This window comes from Macrotis lagotis, chromosome 3 (genome assembly GCF_037893015.1).
Source record: "Macrotis lagotis isolate mMagLag1 chromosome 3, bilby.v1.9.chrom.fasta, whole genome shotgun sequence".
Classification (NCBI taxonomy): domain Eukaryota; kingdom Metazoa; phylum Chordata; class Mammalia; order Peramelemorphia; family Peramelidae; genus Macrotis; species Macrotis lagotis.
Window position 1 is genome coordinate 220,267,803 of NC_133660.1, and position 20,568 is coordinate 220,288,370.

At 36.3% G+C, this 20,568-nt stretch overlaps 1 protein-coding gene across 1 annotated transcript in view; it reads right to left on the reverse strand.

Annotated features, from left to right (window-relative positions):
- Window positions 1-2,775: 2,775 nt before the first annotated feature.
- MSANTD1 (Myb/SANT DNA binding domain containing 1) overlaps window positions 2,776-20,568 on the reverse strand; it is a 36,190-nt gene continuing 18,397 nt past the window's right edge. Inside the window, exon 3 of the mRNA XM_074229866.1 lies at window positions 2,776-4,076. Coding sequence (XP_074085967.1) covers window positions 3,836-4,076 — 241 coding nt within the window. The 3' untranslated portion in view covers window positions 2,776-3,835. The remainder of the gene's footprint in view (window positions 4,077-20,568) is intronic.

Sequence of the window (20,568 nt, forward strand, 5' to 3'; positions counted from 1 at the left end):
GAATTTATAGAGAGACTTGGAAATTTAGGAAGGACCTGGATTAGGAAGAGTTTCAAAAACCAGAGGATTTTATGTTTGATTTTGAAGATTAAATAGGGAGTCACTAGAGGGAGGTGATATTACTGAATCAAGGGAGGTGACATGGTCAGATCTGGGTTTTAGGGAGATCAATCTGGCAGCTGATGAAGGATGGATTGGAATGGGAAAAGAGGAGATGGGAAGACCAACTAAGGTTTCTGCAATACGGTCCAGACAGGAAGTGATGAGTGCCTGCCTCAAGATGGCAGCAGCAGCAGAGGACAGATGAAGATGTATTAACTCTATAATTCAAATTATGTTGAGGTTATCATTGAGTAACAAAATACAAATTCATTTTAAAAATGTTAATACAAGGGCTGGATAGGTGGCACAGTGGATAAAGCACCAGCCCTGGAGTCAGGAGTACCTGGGTTCAAATCCAGTCTCAGACACTTAATAATTACCTAGCTGTGTGGCCTTGGGCAAGCCACTTAACCCCATTTGCCTTGCAAAAAACCTAAAAAAAAATGTTAATACATATGTAGTAGATTCTTCTACAGTATTTTCCCAGTCACTGGATACTAATAGTACAACTACTATCATGTGAGGGTTGAATTTTTTTTTAATATTTTAAAATACTTATACATTTCTTTGGAGTTCAGTTTATTGCCTAATATTGACAATACAATGCTTTTTTCTCTTTAATTAGATCTGAAATACTTACCTCTACAGATCAATAGTAGAGAAAACAAAGATGACCAGGTTTGACCTTGAAAAATTCTTGGTAGTGGAAAACTAAAATAAACTTTAATTCCAGTTAATGAACTGATTGAATCACTGTAATTACTTTGTTTTCCTATCAATAGCTTTTACAAAGTGTTTTATGATGTGTTTAGTGGTCTATGTGGCTAGGTAGATGCTATTTTGTTATATCTATGTCACTAATCAGTAGGAGAAAAGAGAAAGCCTTTAGTTCTAGCATCCTAACCTACAATTTATGTGGCTACTCACTGCTGGGTTGACAAAGTGTTGTCATCTCATTGTTATTTGTCTCAAGCTAGGAAAGTGCATGTTAATTTGCTGAAAGCGCTTGATGGCAAAGGCAAAATTAAGGATTTGAATATATGACCAAAACTTTTAGAGCATTGTAAGTTTGATTGTTTCACAACACACTAGAGTTATCCAAAACTACAGTGAATGACCTTACATAATGAATCACCTAACATGGAGTATACAAGTTGAGGTGGGGCGATATAGAGGGAATTCTTATATTGAATGAGAGTTTGGGATATAGTTGGAAACTCTCTTCCAATGTAATCTATGATTAGTAACTTTATGCTAATGCAGTGAGTTAACCACTATGTACCAAAATATCTAATACAAAGACTAAAAATACTCTTATGTGATATAAATATGTTGAAAGCTGCTATTCTATGGTGACCAAATGATCAGCTCAAATGAGATAAAGCTAAACTCTTTTATAAAACTGAAAGTTTATAAATGTCAACTACAATTATTATTTTCTCATGCCAATTACTGAATAGGTTTTTACTGGGGGTTTCTGCTTTTGGGGTCTATAATTTAAAGGAATCTCAGATCATTGACTGTTATCGAACTAGTACAATTCTGCTGTAAAGAAGTCAAGGGGGCAACACAAGGTCTCTTCAAGTTATTAGTGGGAATTTTGTGATTGAGGAAAGGAGAGAGAATGCTAATTAAAATCTTGAATCAATTGTCCTTTGTATGATAATTCATATCACTCCTTCAGGACCTTCAAAAGACCCCAGATTCATCAATGTGGACTCCCTCCACATCTTAACAGATAAGCTTTATTAGTTGCTATAGTCAAAAAAATTTAACCCCTGATGATCAGTTTTTTGGAGATGAACCTCTGTGAACTTGTTAAGACTGGTCTTTCAGAGAGATAGTCTAGAGTTGCTTCCATACTCAAAGACTTTACTAGTTGGTAGAATTATTAGATATATCATTCCCCACAGATCACCTTTGAGAACTCAAGGTCACTTTTGTCTTTCAGTGAAATTTCAAAACATTATTTGAATGGAGGTGCATCCTCTAATCCCAAGCAAGTATATGGAGAAAACATTTATTGGAGCAGGAATCTGAAGATCATCTGGCAGGAGAAGATGTCAAACACTGACATCCTTGTGGCAACCTGAGTATGACATTTCTCCTCTCTGGGCTTCAGTTTCATTATTTTTTTTTTTGCAAGGCAATGGGGTGAAGTGGCTTGCCCAAGGCCACACAGCTAGGTAATTATTAAGTGTCTGAGGCTGGATCTGAACTCAGGTACTCTTTACTCTAGGGCCAGTGCTCTATCCACTCTGCCACCTAGCTGCCCCTCTTCAGTTTCATTATTAAAAAATATAAATAACTCCCTTCCCCATAGGACTGATGTAAGGATCAGATAAGATGATGGATGCAAAAATACTTTAAAAAATATATAGTGGGGGAAGCTAGGAGGTACAGTAGATAGAGCACCAGCCCTGGAGTCAGGAGGACCTGAGTTCAAATTCGAACTCAGACACTTAATAATTCCTTAGCTGTGTGACCTTGGGCAAGTCACTTAACCCCATTGCCTTGCAAAAAAACAAAAAAAGTATATATAATAAAACTAAAATATCAGATACTAGTATTTTTATCATTATCAGACTGATTTAGGTAATACAAATAAATGCCTAGTCTCTAAGGCAGCAGATTAAAAAAAAAACACAGGAAAACAGCTCAGTTCATCTCTGTTTATATGTGATATATGTCAAAGGCTATTTTCTTAATAATGTACAACATAATAATTGAGGAGATGCTTGATGTTTTTCCTTCATAAGGTGACATTTGTTTTTTTTTCCCCTTTGACTTATATACATTTAAAAAAATTTTTAGGACAGCCTAATTGATGATGTCATTCATTGCTTATTTTTCAAAGTGAACTATTATTCCATTTAATAATGAAAAAATTATACATTTATTATCAAAAGCAACTTCAAGTATTTTAACAATTACTTTATATATATATATGTGCACATACATATATACATATATACACATATATGTGAGGTTGATACTTTTTATAGCTATTTGCTTGGGCTTGTACATGGATCTTCATGATCAACATTAAGGCCCATCACTGAGTTTTAAATCAAGTGTATTGGTTGACCTACACTGGGATCTCCTAAGATAGGGGTTGAGAATAGAGCACTCCTTTGGGCAAAGCTGGAAACAGTAAGAAACTTTATGCCCCATTCCCAAAGGTGACCTCTCATTTCAGGTCCCACGTCAGAACAACCTGATCCATGATAAATTTACCCAAGCTTCCAGTCTCAGAATGACCCAGAAATAGCACAGTAAAAATTCAGTTCCTGAAGCGAGAAGTCCCTTGACCTTTGAAAATACAAAAATAATTAAGACAATTAACTGTAGGTGGAATGTTATGCTTCAGTACTTCAGTGATCTATGATTTCAATGGTGTGAATCTCCTTCACAGTTTAATTAAGTAAATAGTCTTCAAGAGTAACTATAGTTGAAAAATTCATAATCCATGGTGAGCCTAGTGATGAGACATAGATCATACAACCTCCTCCTTTGCTTGCCATTAGAATGTGGGGCTAGTATAGGCTGTGGTGATTAATTATTTTCTCTTTCTCAACCATAGTTGTATTTCTTGTGCTGGTTTAGCTTTCTTTTTTCCTTTTTTTCTAAGATGTTCTGTTTGTCAAACCCAACAAAGAGGTCAATGTAATATGGGCATGGACTGAGGATCTTTACATGATGGGATTGGGCTGGAAGTTGGTAAGAGTATTAATTAGACATTGGACTTGGAGATGATCTTTTCCAACAGATTCATCATGCGCTCCTGAAGTTGAAGGCTCTGAACCTGGATGATGTTCTGTTGGTCAAGAATCCGCCTTACTTCCCGGCAAGTTTCTTCCATTGCCCGACTCAGTTTCTTTTGTTCCTCCAACATTGATTCCATCAGTTTGAGTTTTTTCTTTTGGAAATGGCAGCTCTGTACTTTCCGTTTTTTGACTGGTCTTTCATCTGATCTGAAATAAAGAGAAGAATATAAACAAGTGAAATCTGCTATCTTCTAAGGGATTAACAGTTTGGGACTTGCTCACTTATTCAATTTATTTCAGTTCAGTTCATTTTTTTTAAACATTAACAATATGTGAGGCACAGTGTTACATGCTGATGACACAAAAATAAAAAACCAAAACCAGTGTGTGTCCTCAAGGAGAACTCATTTTAGTAGGCAAAGGTAACATGTTTGCAGATAAGTGAAAGCAAGACAATTTGAGAAGGAAAAAATTACCTACAACTAGAAAGACCCATTAGAAAATGGGACCTATGGTTGGTCCTTTGAAAGAAGTTAGGGATTAAAAGAGGTAGTGATGACAAATCCCTGAAACATACTGTTTCTGGCTTTATCCAAAGGCATCAGCTATCCTCAAATTCCACTTTAAGAGACACCAGTGTAGATCAGCCCATACATTTGATTCAAAACTCATTGTCTGATGGGCCTTAATACTGATGAAGAATATTAATGTTCATGCTCAGACTTGAGAGAGGCCAAAAGCAAAGAGATGCAAGTTGTAATACAGATTTCGGGAAAACAGCTAGTAGGATAATTTGATTGGAAGATAGAGTTGATGAAGGAAAATAAACCAGGAAAGGTAGAATAGAGCTCAATGGTTAATGACTTCCATTGTATTCAACTTAACCAGCAATTATTAAGAACTTACTATTTGTAAGGCAAAATACAAGATGTTGGTGATACCAAGACAGAAAATGGAAATAGTCCATGTCCTCAAGATGCACAGGTACTATACATGGGAAATATAGTACTTATATAAGCAAGCAAATGCAATATATATATATATATATATATATATATATATAGAGAGAGAGAGAGAGAGAGAGAGAGAGAGAGAGAGAGAGAGAGAGAGCAATAGAAAACTGTTTGAGGACCTAGAATGAACTCAACAACTGAAAGAACCAAGAAAGGCTAAATGTAGGAGATGGCAATTGAGCTCTGCTTTGAAGGAAAGTAGGGATCCTACAAAATGGGGATGAATAAAAAGTACATTCCAGATATGTGGGAAAACTTTGGAAAAGCCACAGGGCAGGAGATTGAATACCATATGTAGGAAATATCCACTTAGTCAATTTGACTGGAATAGGAAATAAGGAAAGAGGAGTGTTATGAAATTATCCTGGAAAAGGGTAGTAAAAACCAGATTATAGAAGATTTTAATTTCTTGGTTGAGGAATTTGAATATTTTAAGTTAGAGGTAATAGGAAGATACTAATGCTTTTCAATGGGAGAATGACATGGTCATCTAATGAGAAACTACAGAGAATGAATTGGAAAGGAAAGGAGATGAATTAGAGGGCTCTTACAATGGTCCAAGTAGAAGATGATGGGCATTTGAACTAGGGTGGAGGCAATAAGTGAAGATGGGGATGGAAATCAAGAGATGTTGGAGAGGTATGATGGACAAGATTTGGCAATTGAGAAGATTTCAATGAGGTGAGGAAGAGGAAAGAGTTAGGTAAGACTCCAAGGCTTTTTTTTTAAACCTTTTTTTCTGCATTTTATTTAATTTTTTATTTTTCTTGAATTTATTTGCATGTTACTAAAATACTCTTGTTTAAGAGTAAACATAGTACTCCCTCCCCCACAATAATATAAAAACCTCATGAGAAATAAGTAAAAGAAAGAGAAAAAATGTGTTTCAGTTGGTGTTCTGATACCATTAGCTCTGTCTTGGGTGGATCACATTCTTTATCCTAAGTCCATCAGAGAAGTTACTTCCATATTTTTCCACAGTTGCTGTTGCTGATTGTAATTCCCTCCATCCATTCCTCCCCACTACCATCTATTATATTTTCTCTCTCCTTTCACTCTGTCCCTCTTCAAAAATCCAAGGTTTCTAAAATGATGGATGTCTCCTCAAAAGAAATGCAGTAGTTTGAAGGAGATATAGCTTTGGGAATGAGTTGTATTTTTGACATATTCAGCTTAAGTTGAAGAAGTTTTATTTTGTTCTAGAAGAAACAGGTAGCTCCTAGAGATTTTAGAATAGGAGAATAACATGATTTCATGTACTCAGGGGGTTGCTCCACTAGAAGCAAGCCATAAACCCAGAAAGAGTAAGGCTATTGAACCCTTTCTATTACTTCTATTACGGTTTTGATGAAAGGCTGTCCCAATTTTAAGAAAAATTTAACATGAGGAAATCTAGATTTAGAAGTAAGATGAAAATTGGAAGTTATCAATATATGTTTACTAAACTGTAAGGATTACTTTGCAAAGGATTCACTATAAAATTTCTTCAGTGAGAACTACAATTGAGCTCTCTTATTGATTTTAAAATTATTCCCTTTGCAAAAAGTCATTTTTCACAGAACATTTCAGGATATTTGTTAAATTAAGCAAGCACAATGGCTAGGACAATAGAGAAGTGGCATTTATTTTTGGAGATTATGAGGCATATGACCTGGAAGGAATTGGCACAGTGAGGGACTATGCAAGTCATGTCTGTCAGTATCTGATCAGGCTCAATTGAGGGATCATTATCCAATCCCAAGAGATGACAATGGAATAAAGTGTCCAAGTAGAGATTAGTTTCATAAACCTAGGGTCATGAGTATATGTGAAAGATTTTAATTCTTGTATGGTAACACCCATTTTAGGGAAGAAAGGGTAAGTTTTTATTATATTAATTCACAAAATGGATATCTGTCACTGCCCAGACATAGTCTTCCCCAAAGGCTGACTCTCTTGTTCAAAATATCAAGGGCAAGGAGGAAGGAATTTTCAGAGAGGCACAGTTTTGGAACTACCATGTTAAACTTGAATTATAAAAAAGGTAACAAACTATATGTAGTTGGAGGAAAAATTACATAACAGAAATTCATAGTTTCACATGTAATACCTTTTTTGTAAGTTTAAATGCTCTTATTTGTTAACATTTTTTACTATTGTAATAAAATAGAATGTTTAAAACAAAACACAAAACAAAAAAGCACAAGAGGGTAAGGTTAACTATGAACATTAGGGTTCAAAAGGATGCAGAAATAGTCACTGCATTGCGTGAGTCAAATTGAAAATTATTCCTTTTGTCTGGCTCAAATCTGTTTCTTGGACTTCTGCCTGATTATAGAATAAGTTTGCTTGCTTTATGCTTTGCAACCCAGCACTTGACCTACTTACTCTTTTAGATTTTGGATAAGCTTCTTAGATCAGTCTCTTTCTGTTTGTTACCTGATGATAATAGATCTTTATACTTTTCACAATCCTACTCTGTTTCTCTGTGGTCCCTACCTGCTTTCATGCTATCTAATGATTACTCATTCCTTGTTTCTAACTCCTTTTTTTTTTTGGCAAGACAAATAGGGTTAAGTGGCTTGCCCAAGGCCACACAGCTAGGTAATTATTAAGTGTCTGAAGCCATATTTGAACTCAGGTACTCCTGACTCCAGGGCCAGTGCTCTACCCACTGCACCACCTAGCTGCCCCATTTCTAACTCCTTTTTAACAGAACTTATTGTTATGGGCTGTCCCCCTTAGACCAAGCCACCTTGCCACAAACTTGGAGAATCCTAAACTGGATCTTCCCCTGAGTTCAATCCTGGAGTCAGTCAAGGACATGGTCTTAAAAAATATGCTTCTTATACTTACTTTCCCTCTATCTTACAATTTCCCAGCTTCCTCTTTAAGTTGTTTACACATAATTATCAGGTCTTTAAAGATAATAAACCCACCTTAGAAAGAAGACTGAACCAGAGTTTGACAAAATATTGTGCCTGTAAATTATATCTAAAATTCTTTAGGCAGTGAATCAAGGGCACATTTACCTCTCCCTTTAGCAAGAGTTCTTTTTCAACTCTGAACCTCCTCAGTTATGAGTTCTACCATCAAGTGAAATACCTTTGACCATGAGATATTTATCTAAAAATCATACTGTTTTGAGTTTTCCATCTAGGAGGATGATACAATATTCAATGACCCAGGTCAAAAAGGTGCGAAATCTAGACCACCAACCCAGGGTAAAGGCATTCTCAAACCAATATCCTGAATACAGGAAATGAGGAAGAATGAAGAGTCAAAGAGGACTCAGAATAAGGATAATTAAACTTAAGACACTGTTGAAATTATTAAAAAAGTATGAAGAGATAAGAGGATCCAGAACTCAAAACTGGAAGGCAGTTATAATTGGGGCAGAAGATGGATGATGACTATTCAGTAAAGGAGATTGATAAATAGAAGTCAATTAGACCAGAGGAGAATCAAGAGAGCAGAGCTGCAGAGGCTAAGTAGAGAAGAGATGTGCACAGACAAAACCACTGTAACCAAGACCAAAAGAAATGTAGTAAACTGGGAAACAATCTTTGCAAATAATGTTTCTGACAAAGGACTCATTTCTTTTCTTTTTTTTTTTTTTTAGTTTTTGCAAGGCAATGGGGTTAAGTGGCTTGCTCAATGCCACACAGCTAGGTAATTATTATGTGTCTGAGGCCGGATTTGAACTCAGGTACTCCTGACTCCAGGACCGGTACTCTATCCACTGCACCACCTAGCCGCCCAAAGGACTCATTTCTAAAATATACAGAGAACTGAGTCATATTTTTTTTTAAAAAAGTCATTCCCAATTGACAAATGGTCAAAGGATATGCAAAGACAGTTTACAGATAAGAAGATCAAAGCAATCCTTAGTCATATGAAAAATTGCTCTAAATAATTACTTATTAGAGAAATATAAATTAAAGCTTCTCCGAGGTACCACCTCACACCTCTCAGACTGGCCAATATGACCAGAAAGGATAATGCTCATTGTTGGAAGGGTTGTGGGAAATCTGGGACACTATTACATTGATGGTGGAGCTGTGAACTCGTCCAAGCTTTCTGGAGAGAAATTTGGAACTATACCCAAAGGGCAACAAAAATGTGTATATGCTTTGATCCAGCAATACCACTACTGGGTCTATACCCTGAAGAGAATGTGAAAAAGGGGTTAAAACATCACTTGTACAAAAATATTCATAGCAGCTCTGTTTGTGAAGGCAAAGAATTGGAAATTAAGCAAATGTCCTTCAATTGGGGAATGGCTTAGAAAACTGTGGCATATGTATGTCATGGAACACTATTGTTCTATTAGAAACCAGGAGGGATGGGAATTCAGGGAAGCCTGGAGGGATCTGCATGAACTGATGCTGAGTGAGATGAGCAGAACCAGAAAAACACTGTACACCCTAATAGCAACATGGGGGCGATGATCAGCCTTGATGGACTCGCTCATTCCATCACTTTAACAATCAGGGACAATTTGGGGATGTCTACAATAGAAAATATCATCTGTACCAAGAGAGAGAACTATGGAGTTTGAATAAAGACCAAGGACTATTACCTTTAATTTAGGAAAAAATCTGATATCTTATTGTCTGATCTCGTTATCTCTTATACTTTATGTTTCTTCCTTAAGGATATGATTTCTCTCTCATCACACTCAATTTGGATCAATGTATACCATGGAAACAATGTAAAAGACTAACAGACTGACTTCTGTGGGGGTGGGGGAGGGAAGTAAGATTAGGGGAAAATTTGTAAAACTCAAAATAAATGAAATCTTTAATAAAAAAAAATCCTGAATTGGGGTGGCTAGGTGGCACAGTGGATAGAACACTGGTCTTGGAGTCAGGAGGACCTGAGTTCAAATCCAGCTTCAGAAACTAAATAATTACCTAGCTGTGTGGCCTTGGGCAAACCACTTAACCCCATTGCCTTGCAAAAAAGCCCCGAAAAAAATAAAATAAAATCTTGAATCTCAAAAAAAAAAAAAAAGAAAAGAAAAGATGTTCAGTAGAGAATGGTCAATGGGGCCAACATTCTCAAAGAAGTCAAGATGAACAAGGAACTGAGAAAAGACAACTGCATTACCAACTAAGGTCATTCATGATTGTCAATTCAGTTCCAATGAAGTGGGGGAGTAGGAAGTCAGATTTCCAGGGGCTGAAGAGTGAATGGAAGATGAGGGAGTAGAGGCAATATTTGAAGATTATGAAAGGGAGGAAAAACATAGTGAGATAGTTTGAGCAGGGAGTAGAGTCAAGTACAAGTTTTGTAAGAATTGGGGTAAGGGATAGTGGGGGTGTGATCCAATATCCTTATAGACAACAGAATAGGAGTCAATAGATTAGGAAAGACTGATGATATGGGGAGTAGGGGGAGGGTGTCATAAGGATCCAAAAGACTCTAATGTGGAAGGAAGGCGATTAGATCAAAGACTCTAGTAGAAGAGTTAGATTTGACAAGGGGAAAATCTATTTCTTTCTCTGAGACTGTAGCAAAGGAAAAGAAAGTGAGAAGTGCTGCAGAAGGGTTTTGAAATTATAGAATAGGGAAGAAGAAGTAATTTATAAAGGATGACCTCTATCTTCTAAACAAAATAACAAAGTAGACTCTGTTGAATAGGAATGGGAAGATATAATATAGATGGCTTAAAGGGAGAAGAGATAACTTGAAATAGCCACTAGGGAAGTAAGATGGAAAGTTAATCAGGAAAGAAAAAGCAGGTTGCTATGCAGCAGTAAAGGTTCAGTTGGGAGGTAGATAAAATAAATGTATTATGGAGCTAAGCAGGAGTATATGAGTTTCTAGAGGGGCATTCAGCAGTTCATTATAAACAATGTGGATGGCAGGGGTGACCCAGTGTTGGAGTTTGGCAAGGCTCTGTATTACCTTGAAGATAAAATAAATTCACTAGTTTGGCATTTAAAACACCCCATAATCTGATGCCAACCTCCCTTTCCAGGTTTATTTCCTCTTATCCCTCTTCATCAATTCTACTTTTCATTCAAGGCATACTATTAGCTGTTTCCTGAAATAAACATTCTGTTTCTTAACTTGGGATATGGCATATGCAAACCTCCCTGCTGTTGGAGTAGGGTAGGAATAAGATTGGATCTATGCTCTAGGAATATCAATTTGGCAATTCTGTAGAAGATGGATTAGAAGAAAGAGAACCTTCAGATAGGGAACAAAATAGAAGCCTAGTGCAATAATTCTGGCAAGAGATGATAAGAAACTGAATTAGAGTGTGGAAGAAACTGAAGATAAAAGAAAGAGATAAGAAGCTGGATTATGTAAGTAGAGAGGAGATGGATACAAGGAATATTCACATAAATATCAGAATTATAAGAGATTGTAAAAAAATCCAGTTCAACATTTACCCAAGCAGAAATACTATTCTGATAAGAGGGTGTCCAGATCCCACTTGAAGATAGAGTAGAGCAAAAAGATAAATTTGGAGTCAAAGATATGGGTTCAAATTATGGCTCTGGTGCTTTAAAAAATCCTAACCCTAAGTAAATCACTTTATCTCTTTGAGTCTCAGTTTCTCCTCCATAATTTGAGGAGGATGAACTATATGTCTTCTGAGAGCTCTTCTAACTCTAGATTTAACATCCTATAATCCAGTGAAGAGAACACTTCCCAAGGCAGCTGATTCTACTCTGGGAATTTCAATTGCTTGAAAGTTTCCTTTATTTAGACCATTTGCCCTATTAAAAACATGAACTGCAGTTGAATCAAAAGGTATAAAAGTAATGTATGGGGGGAATTAAAAAGGAAGAAGAAAAAGGAGGGACAAAGAAGGAGGAGGGGAGGAGGAGGAGGAAAAGGAAGGAGGAGGAGAAGAAGGAGAAGGAGAAGGAAGGAGAAGGAGAAGGAGAAGGAGAAGGAGAAGGAGAAGGAGAAGGAGAAGGAGAAGGAGAAGGAGAAGGAGAAGGAGAAGGAAGAGGAGGAGAAGGAGAAGGAGAAGGAAGAGGAGGAGAAGGAGAAGGAGAAGGAGAAGGAGAAGGAGAAGGAGAAGGAAGAGGAGGAGAAGGAGAAGGAGAAGGAGAAGGAAGAAGGAGAAGGAAGAAGAGGGAGGAGGAGGACAAGGAGAGAGAAAAAGAGAAATGAGAGATAGAGAAAGAAGAGAAATTCATTTTTATAAGTTTTCCTATCTTTTGTGAGACATAGCTTGGCACTGAAGTTAAAGAGTTGACCTTGGAAGCAGAAAGACCGGGGTTCAAATTCTAGATCATTTATATACTGTCTCTGTGACCCTGTGTAAATCCCCTAACTTCTTAGCGCTCTAGACAGCTCCATAAGGATGCTGACCTGCACTGATAGAGGAGTTTTCTGACCTCGGAGTACCCAGTGAAGTCACTTGTGACTTCCTTGTAAGAAGTCAACTAAAAACTAGCCATCTAAAACAAATTTTCCCTCTGCACTTCAGTGACCATGCTTTTGCTCCATCTATTCCAACAAAGATATTGCATACATTTTACAGAAAGTTCTATTCCCAGAGATCTTTCTTTTTGTGCTATTTATAATATAATAAATATATCTGCGTGAAGGATGAAAAAAGAAAAATCCATTAAGTGTTTCTAGGTTTTGTGGATCTGGAAGTCAGAGAATAATTGGGCTTTTACAAAATAACCGATTTCAGCATCTGTGCACCCTATACAACACCCTATGTTGTCTCTCCTACCATCTGTTTAGATGGCAAACATTTCTCCCACTACACACTCCCCAAACATAACATAACACTTCCTCATCCTGATTAAATGATTTCCCTCTCTTAGGTGAGAGGGAAGTTATATAAGTACAATGGATCTAGGACTAGGCTTGGAGTCAGAAAGATGAGTTCAAATACAGTCAGACACTTACTAGCTATATGATCTTGGATTATTTACTTAACCCTATTTGCCTCATTTTCCTCATTTGTAAAATGAGCTGGAGGAGATGGCAAACCATTCCAGTATCTTTGCCAAGAAAACTCCAAATGGGGGTCACAAAGAACTGAACATGATTGAAAAACTACTGAACATAGTCTCTTTGGTGGCTGCCAAAGGGAAGCAATTGAATAGGGAGATTGAGCCATCATGGGAGAAGATAAGAAAGGAAACTGATTTCCAGTTTTACTTGAACCTTGAAAGAAACATATAGGTTGGCCATCTGAGCAGGCTCAATCTAGAAGGAAGAATACAATTAAAAAGAACTTCAGAACAACCTGGACCTAGGCCTTCACTGGAACATTGTGTCTTGTGCATTATGTGAGTCCAAAGAGAAAATGGTTTTCCCCCAGAGGAGGATTAATTAATTGATGCTTTTGGTAAAGGGGACAAGAATTTTCCTTGCTGAAGAAGATAGGTTTTAAAAAATCAAGTCAGAAGATTATTATACCTTAAAGAGGCCTTCAATCCCATTAAGTCCAACCAATTTCTCTCTCTCTTAATAAATGAAGAAATTGAGGCACAAAGAATTTAAGTGACTTGCTCAAAAATCACACAGCTAGAAAGCTTAAGGCAGGATTTGCATCTGGCTAAGTCCAACTCTACTAGGCCACACGGCCTCTCTAAATAAAACCTACCTTTAATTCAATGTCTAATTAGCTGAGTCTCAAATCCAGGTCTTCTGAGTCCAGGTCAAGTGTCTTTCCAATACATATTATTTATTTTCTCCATTTGAAAACAAAGTAGATGCCCTAGAGACAAGGAACTGATCCAATCAGGCTAGGAGGTCCCTTTCATTCCCAGGCAGAAGAACAAATATCAGAGCAAAGAACTTATTTACAGTATCAGTGGGAGGGCAGAGCAATAACACACATTTAAATGTAGTAATATGCTCCCAGAAATCTGAGGCTTTCAAACAATCACCCTATTAGGTGATAATAAAGTGGGTAATTAAGCTAGATTTAATGGGCAACAATTGGCCATAAATCTCCAAACTTTTTTTTGTTTGGCTTTCTCTAGTTTTCCCTCTCTGGGTAACTGTAATTGAATACATATTTGGACTGTAAATTATATTTTTGCCATCAGCATTGGAATTTTAATTTTCAGATCTTTGTTGGAAATCTCCTCGGTGTGGGGTTATTGTGTTAATAATAGGGAGTTGAATCAATTAAATATCCCCCTATCCTGGATCTAAAGACAGTCTCTAGGCACATTTCAATAATTGCTGAAAACTCAAGAATTCTTGGGTTGTGAGTTAGAGAAACATCTCTAGGGATTTTAGACTTTGCTGATGTTCACTGAGGCTGAGACAGAGGCTGAGGTTAAATGACTTTTCAAGGTCACACAGATGTGAAGCCTTTAGGGTTAGATTTGAATTCAGGTCTTCTTGATTACAAGTCCAACTCTTCATTATACTACCACTTAGCTGTCTCAATCTGAATTCATCTTATTGCCTCAAATATTGCCTTTTTTTTATCTTTGTTCCCACAGTGCTCCACACACAGTGGGCATCTGGGAAACATTTGGTGAATTGACTAGAATAGTAAAAAAATTTGTTAGATGTAGCCTAAAGGAGAGAAGAGGACAAATGAGTACAGATCAGCAATTGGCCCTTCAGCTGAAGGAATTTCACATTGAAATCAACAGGGAAGTCTTACTCTTTAAGGCAGAGGGTTCTTCATCTGGGGTCCTCGGATCTAAAAGTAGTTCATGGACAGACTTCAAAAGGTTTTATGGATTTGGAGGGGGATAAATACATCTTTATTTCAGTATAATTGATTTCCTTTGTAATCAATCCTATGTATTTTATTCTGGAAAAGGGTCCCTAAACTTTATCAGTTTGACAATGGGACCCATGACACACAAATCCATTCTATTGGTCATTTGCATGGTGGGATTCAACAAAGGCATAGTAAAAAATATAATAAAAAGAGACCTGAACTTGACCCCAAAGAACTGGGTTTGTGTCCTGGTTATGCCATTTGCTAGTACCAGGACCCTGAAAAATTATTTATCCGTTTTGAGTCTTTATTTTCTCACCTATGCCATGAGAGAGCTGAGCAACTTGGAGAGATGGACTAGAGAATATGGTCAGATTTAGAACCAATGGAAATATTGGAAACCCCCCCCAAAAAAAAAAAAAATTCTTTAACCTAAAAAGAATAGGAGAGAGTTTCATGGGTGAGTCAAAGCTCTGCTTTGTTCAATATTTTTGCCTGGGAGCAGGATGAAGGTTTGGATGATCTCTCTCTCTCTCTCTCTCTCTCTCTCTCTCTCTCTCTCTCTATATATATATATATATATATATATATATATATATATATATATATATATGAAATTTGTGGATAGCAAATTGCTGATACAGATAGCTTGATAGCTTACATAATGTAAAATATAGATAAGTTCCAAAAAGATTTCAACAGATAAAAATGATGGACCAAACATAAAATAAAATTTAATATGGATAAATGTAAAGGCCTGAAGTTGGGTTCAAAAATTAATCCATACATGTAAAGGATAAAGAAGGTATAAATAGACTATAGAGTTTGTGAAAAAAGTAAGGGGGTCTTAGTGAACAATAAAGCTTACAAATATGGCAGACAAAAAGCCATAAACCTTGGACTAAAAATATAACTCTTTAATAGGACTAGAATGAGGGAGGTGATGATCACAATATATTCAGGCGTATTTTATTCAGTTCTGGGGACCACATTTTAGGAAGAACAATGATAAACTGAAAAATATTCATCATGGCCAAACAAGATAGTGCTAGATTTCTTGGGTCTGTTTAACATGGAAATCTTCAGTAAACATGACAATAATCTTCATGTATCTGAAGACTATATGAGGTCCTTCAGAGTGAAATCAGGAGGATTAGAACTGAACACTCACTGATTACAATATTTTTTAGAAGGGGGAACAAAGGGAAAGACACAAGTGACAAGGATATTATGAAGTTTTTGTTATAAGTCAGAGGGTATGGGTATGATTCCCCTTGTTTTATATATTTTTATTGGTTTTTGTTATTTATTAAGTTTTAATATTAATTAATTGAAATAACTGAGGGCCCATTATTATGCACGAGGGTTAGGCTTACTTTGTCCTTACAGAACAAAAGTAGAAGAACAATTTGGAATTCTTCCCAAAAGGCTATAAAAGCCTTTAGCCTAACACTATCACTATTAGGTCTTATCCCAAAGAGATTAAAAAAAAGGGAAAAAGATCTGTATGTACATAAATATTTTATAGCAGTTCTTTTAGTGGTGGCAAAGCATTGGAAATTGAGGGGATATCCATGAATTAGGGAAATGACTGAACAAGTTGTATATGATTTTGATGGAATACTACTGTTATGAGAAATGATGAGCAGTATGCCCTCAGAAAATCCTAGAAACACTTAAATGCACTGATACAAAGTGAAATGAGCAGAACCAGGAGAACATTGTATACAGTAACATCTATATTCATAATGATCAACTGTGAATGACTTAGTTATTCTCAGCAATACAATGATCCAAGACAATATTGAAGGATTTATGATGAAAAGTGGACTGATTGCAGGCAAGCATATTTTTTCTTTACTTTTTTATTTTTCTAGGGTTTTTTTTTGGTCAGTGTTTTCTTTCATAACATGACCAGCATGGAAATAATGTTTTGCATGACTACACATGTATAATTTATATCAAATTGCTTGTCTTCTAAATGTGGTGAAGGGAGGAAGAAGGGAGGGGAAAAATTTAGAACTCAAAAAATTTAAAAAAGGAATATAATAGTTATATATGTAAATATATAGTTATATATGTAAATATATAGTTATATATGTAAATATGTTGGAAAAAAATCAATAAATTTATTTTTAAAAAGCCAAATGTTAAAAATTATTTTTATAAGTAAATTGGAAAAATAAAATATTAAATTAAAAAATAAATGCACATGTTTAAAGAATAGAAAATTCTATTCTCCAAACTATTCATGCATTTATTTTGTGAGAAATCAAGTTGGATGCATTATAGTGGAGACAATGTCCCCATTGGACCATTAAACATGGAAGTATAATTTTCAAACCTTTACTCTAAGTCATTCAAATGCCTTAACCCACCTCTTTATAAGGATGTATAACATAGATAATAATAATCTTACAGAGAATTTAGGGCAGTAACTTGAGGAAAAGACTAGATTTATTTTGTGTGTCATCAGATCACAAAACTAGAAGAAAAGAGTAGAAGCTAAAAAAGAAATAGATTTCTGTTCAATACAAGGAAAAATTTGCAAATAAATGGGAACACTTAGAAAATAGAAGAGGTTGGCATATAAGCTATTAAGTTTCTTATCACTGAAAGTGATTTTTAGAGAAAGCCAGATGCTATTAGGAATGTTGTAGAGTGACTAAAGTAGTTTACAGCACTGGATTCTATCTTACTAGATGATCCACTGTCTCCTTCCTTATTCCTAGAAACTAAAGCCTTATTGAACTCTTTAAACTTTCACCACTAGATGCTAGATGCTGAATGAACTCAGTTTATGAATCAAATACCCTATGACCCTTTCTGAAGGTACAGCAGGGCAGGACTGGCACATGGAATATGAAAATAACAAGGAAAAATAACTCCCTGATCATATCCAAAGTGAGGAGCTTCCAAAGACATTAATAAGATATCTTATTTTCTTAATTAATGATACAAATTGAATAATTAACAGAGATAAGGAGAAAGATGAAGGAGGACATAGATAGACCAAAGTGGACTTACCAAGAAAATTTTTAGAACTCTAAAATAGAAAAAACAAATAAACAAACAAACATTTCATGCCTATATTTTATTGCACCTGAAGTAACTTCTGATTGGGTTGTGCAAAGATCTCCTAAGTATATAGTTGATTTATTGACTTGGCCTACAGACCTCTGAAGTGGTAAGATTTGAGATCATAAAATCAAAGAATATAAGCTAGAAAAACCCTTAGATCATTTAGACTAAGTTCTTCATTTTATGAAGAAAATTGAGTCCCAAAGAAGGGATGGAAATTGCCCAGGATCACAACTTGAACCATAATTTCAGTTCCCGTCTCCAATACTACCTCTTGTGACAATGGCCAAATCTCTTTATCCCAAGTCTCCTCATCTTATATTGCCATTCTGTGTCCGGTTCTTCCAAGGTTCAGCATTCTTTCCACTATACCATGTCGATTATCTGAAGGGCAGAACAAACTGGGAACAAGACTCAATGGGATTTGGTCATAGAAAATGGACCTAAGAATGCCTAATAGGCAGAAAGAAAAGGTGAGAATGAAATTGGGGGACAATAAAGACAAATATCACCAATCCCATTTAGCAGAAGGTTAATTCTGCTGTTTCATTGCTACTTTTTACCAAACCTACCTTCCCTACAAACCCCACAGCAACTCACAAAAGCCCACTATATGTACTAACTCCTGCCCTGGGAGATAAGTAAGCATCATTCTCAACAGAAGTCAACATCAGACAGGCTGAAAGGGAAATCAATGAGGCTGAAAGGGGAAGTCATACCTACAGAAATCTACCTGCCACCTCTTCTGGGAAACTGGTTGGGAGCTGTTCATCTCATGATGGTACCAGGTCCAGAAGAGAACTTTTCCAGGGCTGGCTCTCCTCTCCAAAGAAGTCTTTTCTCCAAGAGGAAACATTTACCCATACCCTATCTCTTCTTTACATAGTTTATTAAATCATTATTCTTCTCAGCAAGGAAAAATGGTTTGAAGTTCATTTGAAGCATATTGCAGAGTACATTTTTTCTTTTATTTTTTTAGTTCATATAATTTTGTTCCTTTTATCTAAGGAAATGAAATAAGGCTTACTTGACTAAAAACTATTCTCAAGATCAGAATCCATGGGGAGTAGCAACCAGAGAGAACACCTTTAATACTGACCAAACCCAAGCTGTCTTTTCAAGGAACTGGGGAGTATTATCCACTTAAAATAAGGCAAGGTCTAGGGAGCAGTAACTAAGGTGTTTAAGTAACCAAAAGGTACAAGAAACCTCAGTTTTGGGACCTCAGAGATCATCCAGTTCATTTAGCACTTCTATCACAGCCCTAACAAGTGATCATCTTATATCCATCTAAAAACCTCCAAGGATGGCAAACTCAATCAGTCCTTATATCTAAAACTGAAAGTGACTGCAGAGGTCATCTAGTTCAATTCATTCCACAGCTGAGGGAACTAAAGATTAAGGGATTCCCCTGTGCTCACCCAGGTTGGAAATTGCATAGTTTGGATCCAAATACTTGTCTTCCAAAATAAATAAATAAAGTAAAATTTTAAAAATGCTTGTCTTCCAAAGCTAGCCCTTATTTCATTCTTGGAAGGTTCTGACAGAAAGTTTTTAGACTCTCTCTGAACCCATCCTTTATTGTTCTTACTTCTACCTTCTTGGGTCAAATAAAATAATTGAAATTCCTCTTTCACATGATAGTCCTTCAAATACTCAAAAACAACTATCATGTTCCCTCCCTCCTCTGATGCTTTTATTCTTAGGTAACCATCTCCAGATTCCTCCAAATGATCCTCACACTGAAAGACAGCAGGGCTATTACCTGCCTCATCCTGGACACTTTGAAATTGGATACTAGATAGACCATTATTAATGTGCCTCAAGATTACATTGCTTTTTTTGGCTGCCAAATAATACTAACGGCTATCATTGAATTTACAATACTATAAAACTCTCAAAGTTGTTTTTTTTTTCATACAAACTGTTTTCTACTCATGTATTATCCTGGTACACTTGATTTTTTTAAACCAAATGTGGGACTCAAAATTTTGTCCTTAATAAAGTTTTTGTCAATTTCAATAGCTTGAGCCTTTCCTTCTAGCCTCCTGAGACCCTTTTATCTCCCATTTATGTCATTTTAAGTACTAACTGAACAATAACCACAAAACAATTGAAATTGGATGTTGAGAAATTATCAAAAATAAGCTTGATTCCAAAGAAGAGATATGAGTAGATACTTCCTGATAATCCTGTGCAGATAAAGATAAGGACAAAACCCAGTAATACTATATTAAAGACCTTTCAGATTGGCTCTGGTTCTTTATTCTTCTGTTTTTAAACCTCATCATTCAGCAACAGAATCACAGCATCTAACACTTGGAAGGGATCTCAGAGGTATCTGCTCTAACATGTTTCTGAATGAGAATTCCCATTCATAAGGCTGGACTAAGCAATTTCTAAGACCCCTCTAAGCTCTAAAGGCTCTGATCCTAGGATCAAGTATGAGGTTGGGAAGTGGGAGAAGAGGAGGAAAGAATGTTTGCATCCGTACGCCACTCATTACCCACAGCCCTCCCTGGCCTCTTGTCATAGCAGGGTGGTCCAAAGTGGTTGTTGGTTCAGCTGTAGCCACAAGCCCACAAGGCGGACTCTCTGTTGAGGCCATTGAGCAAACACTAAGCTCGAAAGAACTCTCCACCACATACCCCCAAAGAAATTAGACAAGATACATGTATGTCTGCAAGCCTCCATGATGCCAGGCTGACAAAATAACTGAAAAACAGACAAAACAGAATTGATCTCTACTGTCTGGAATTTCAAGTTCATTGTTTTAACAGGAATGAAGGCGGCACTCTTAGTCCTGTGTCTAGAATAAAATGAAATGGAAGTACAGGGAACAGCAAACTTCTGATCATTCATTCAACAGGAGGCTGGGGAGCCCTGGAGACTCCCAAACCCAGGAAACAAATTGGATATTCACAGGATGAATTAAAAGGGGCAGATGAAA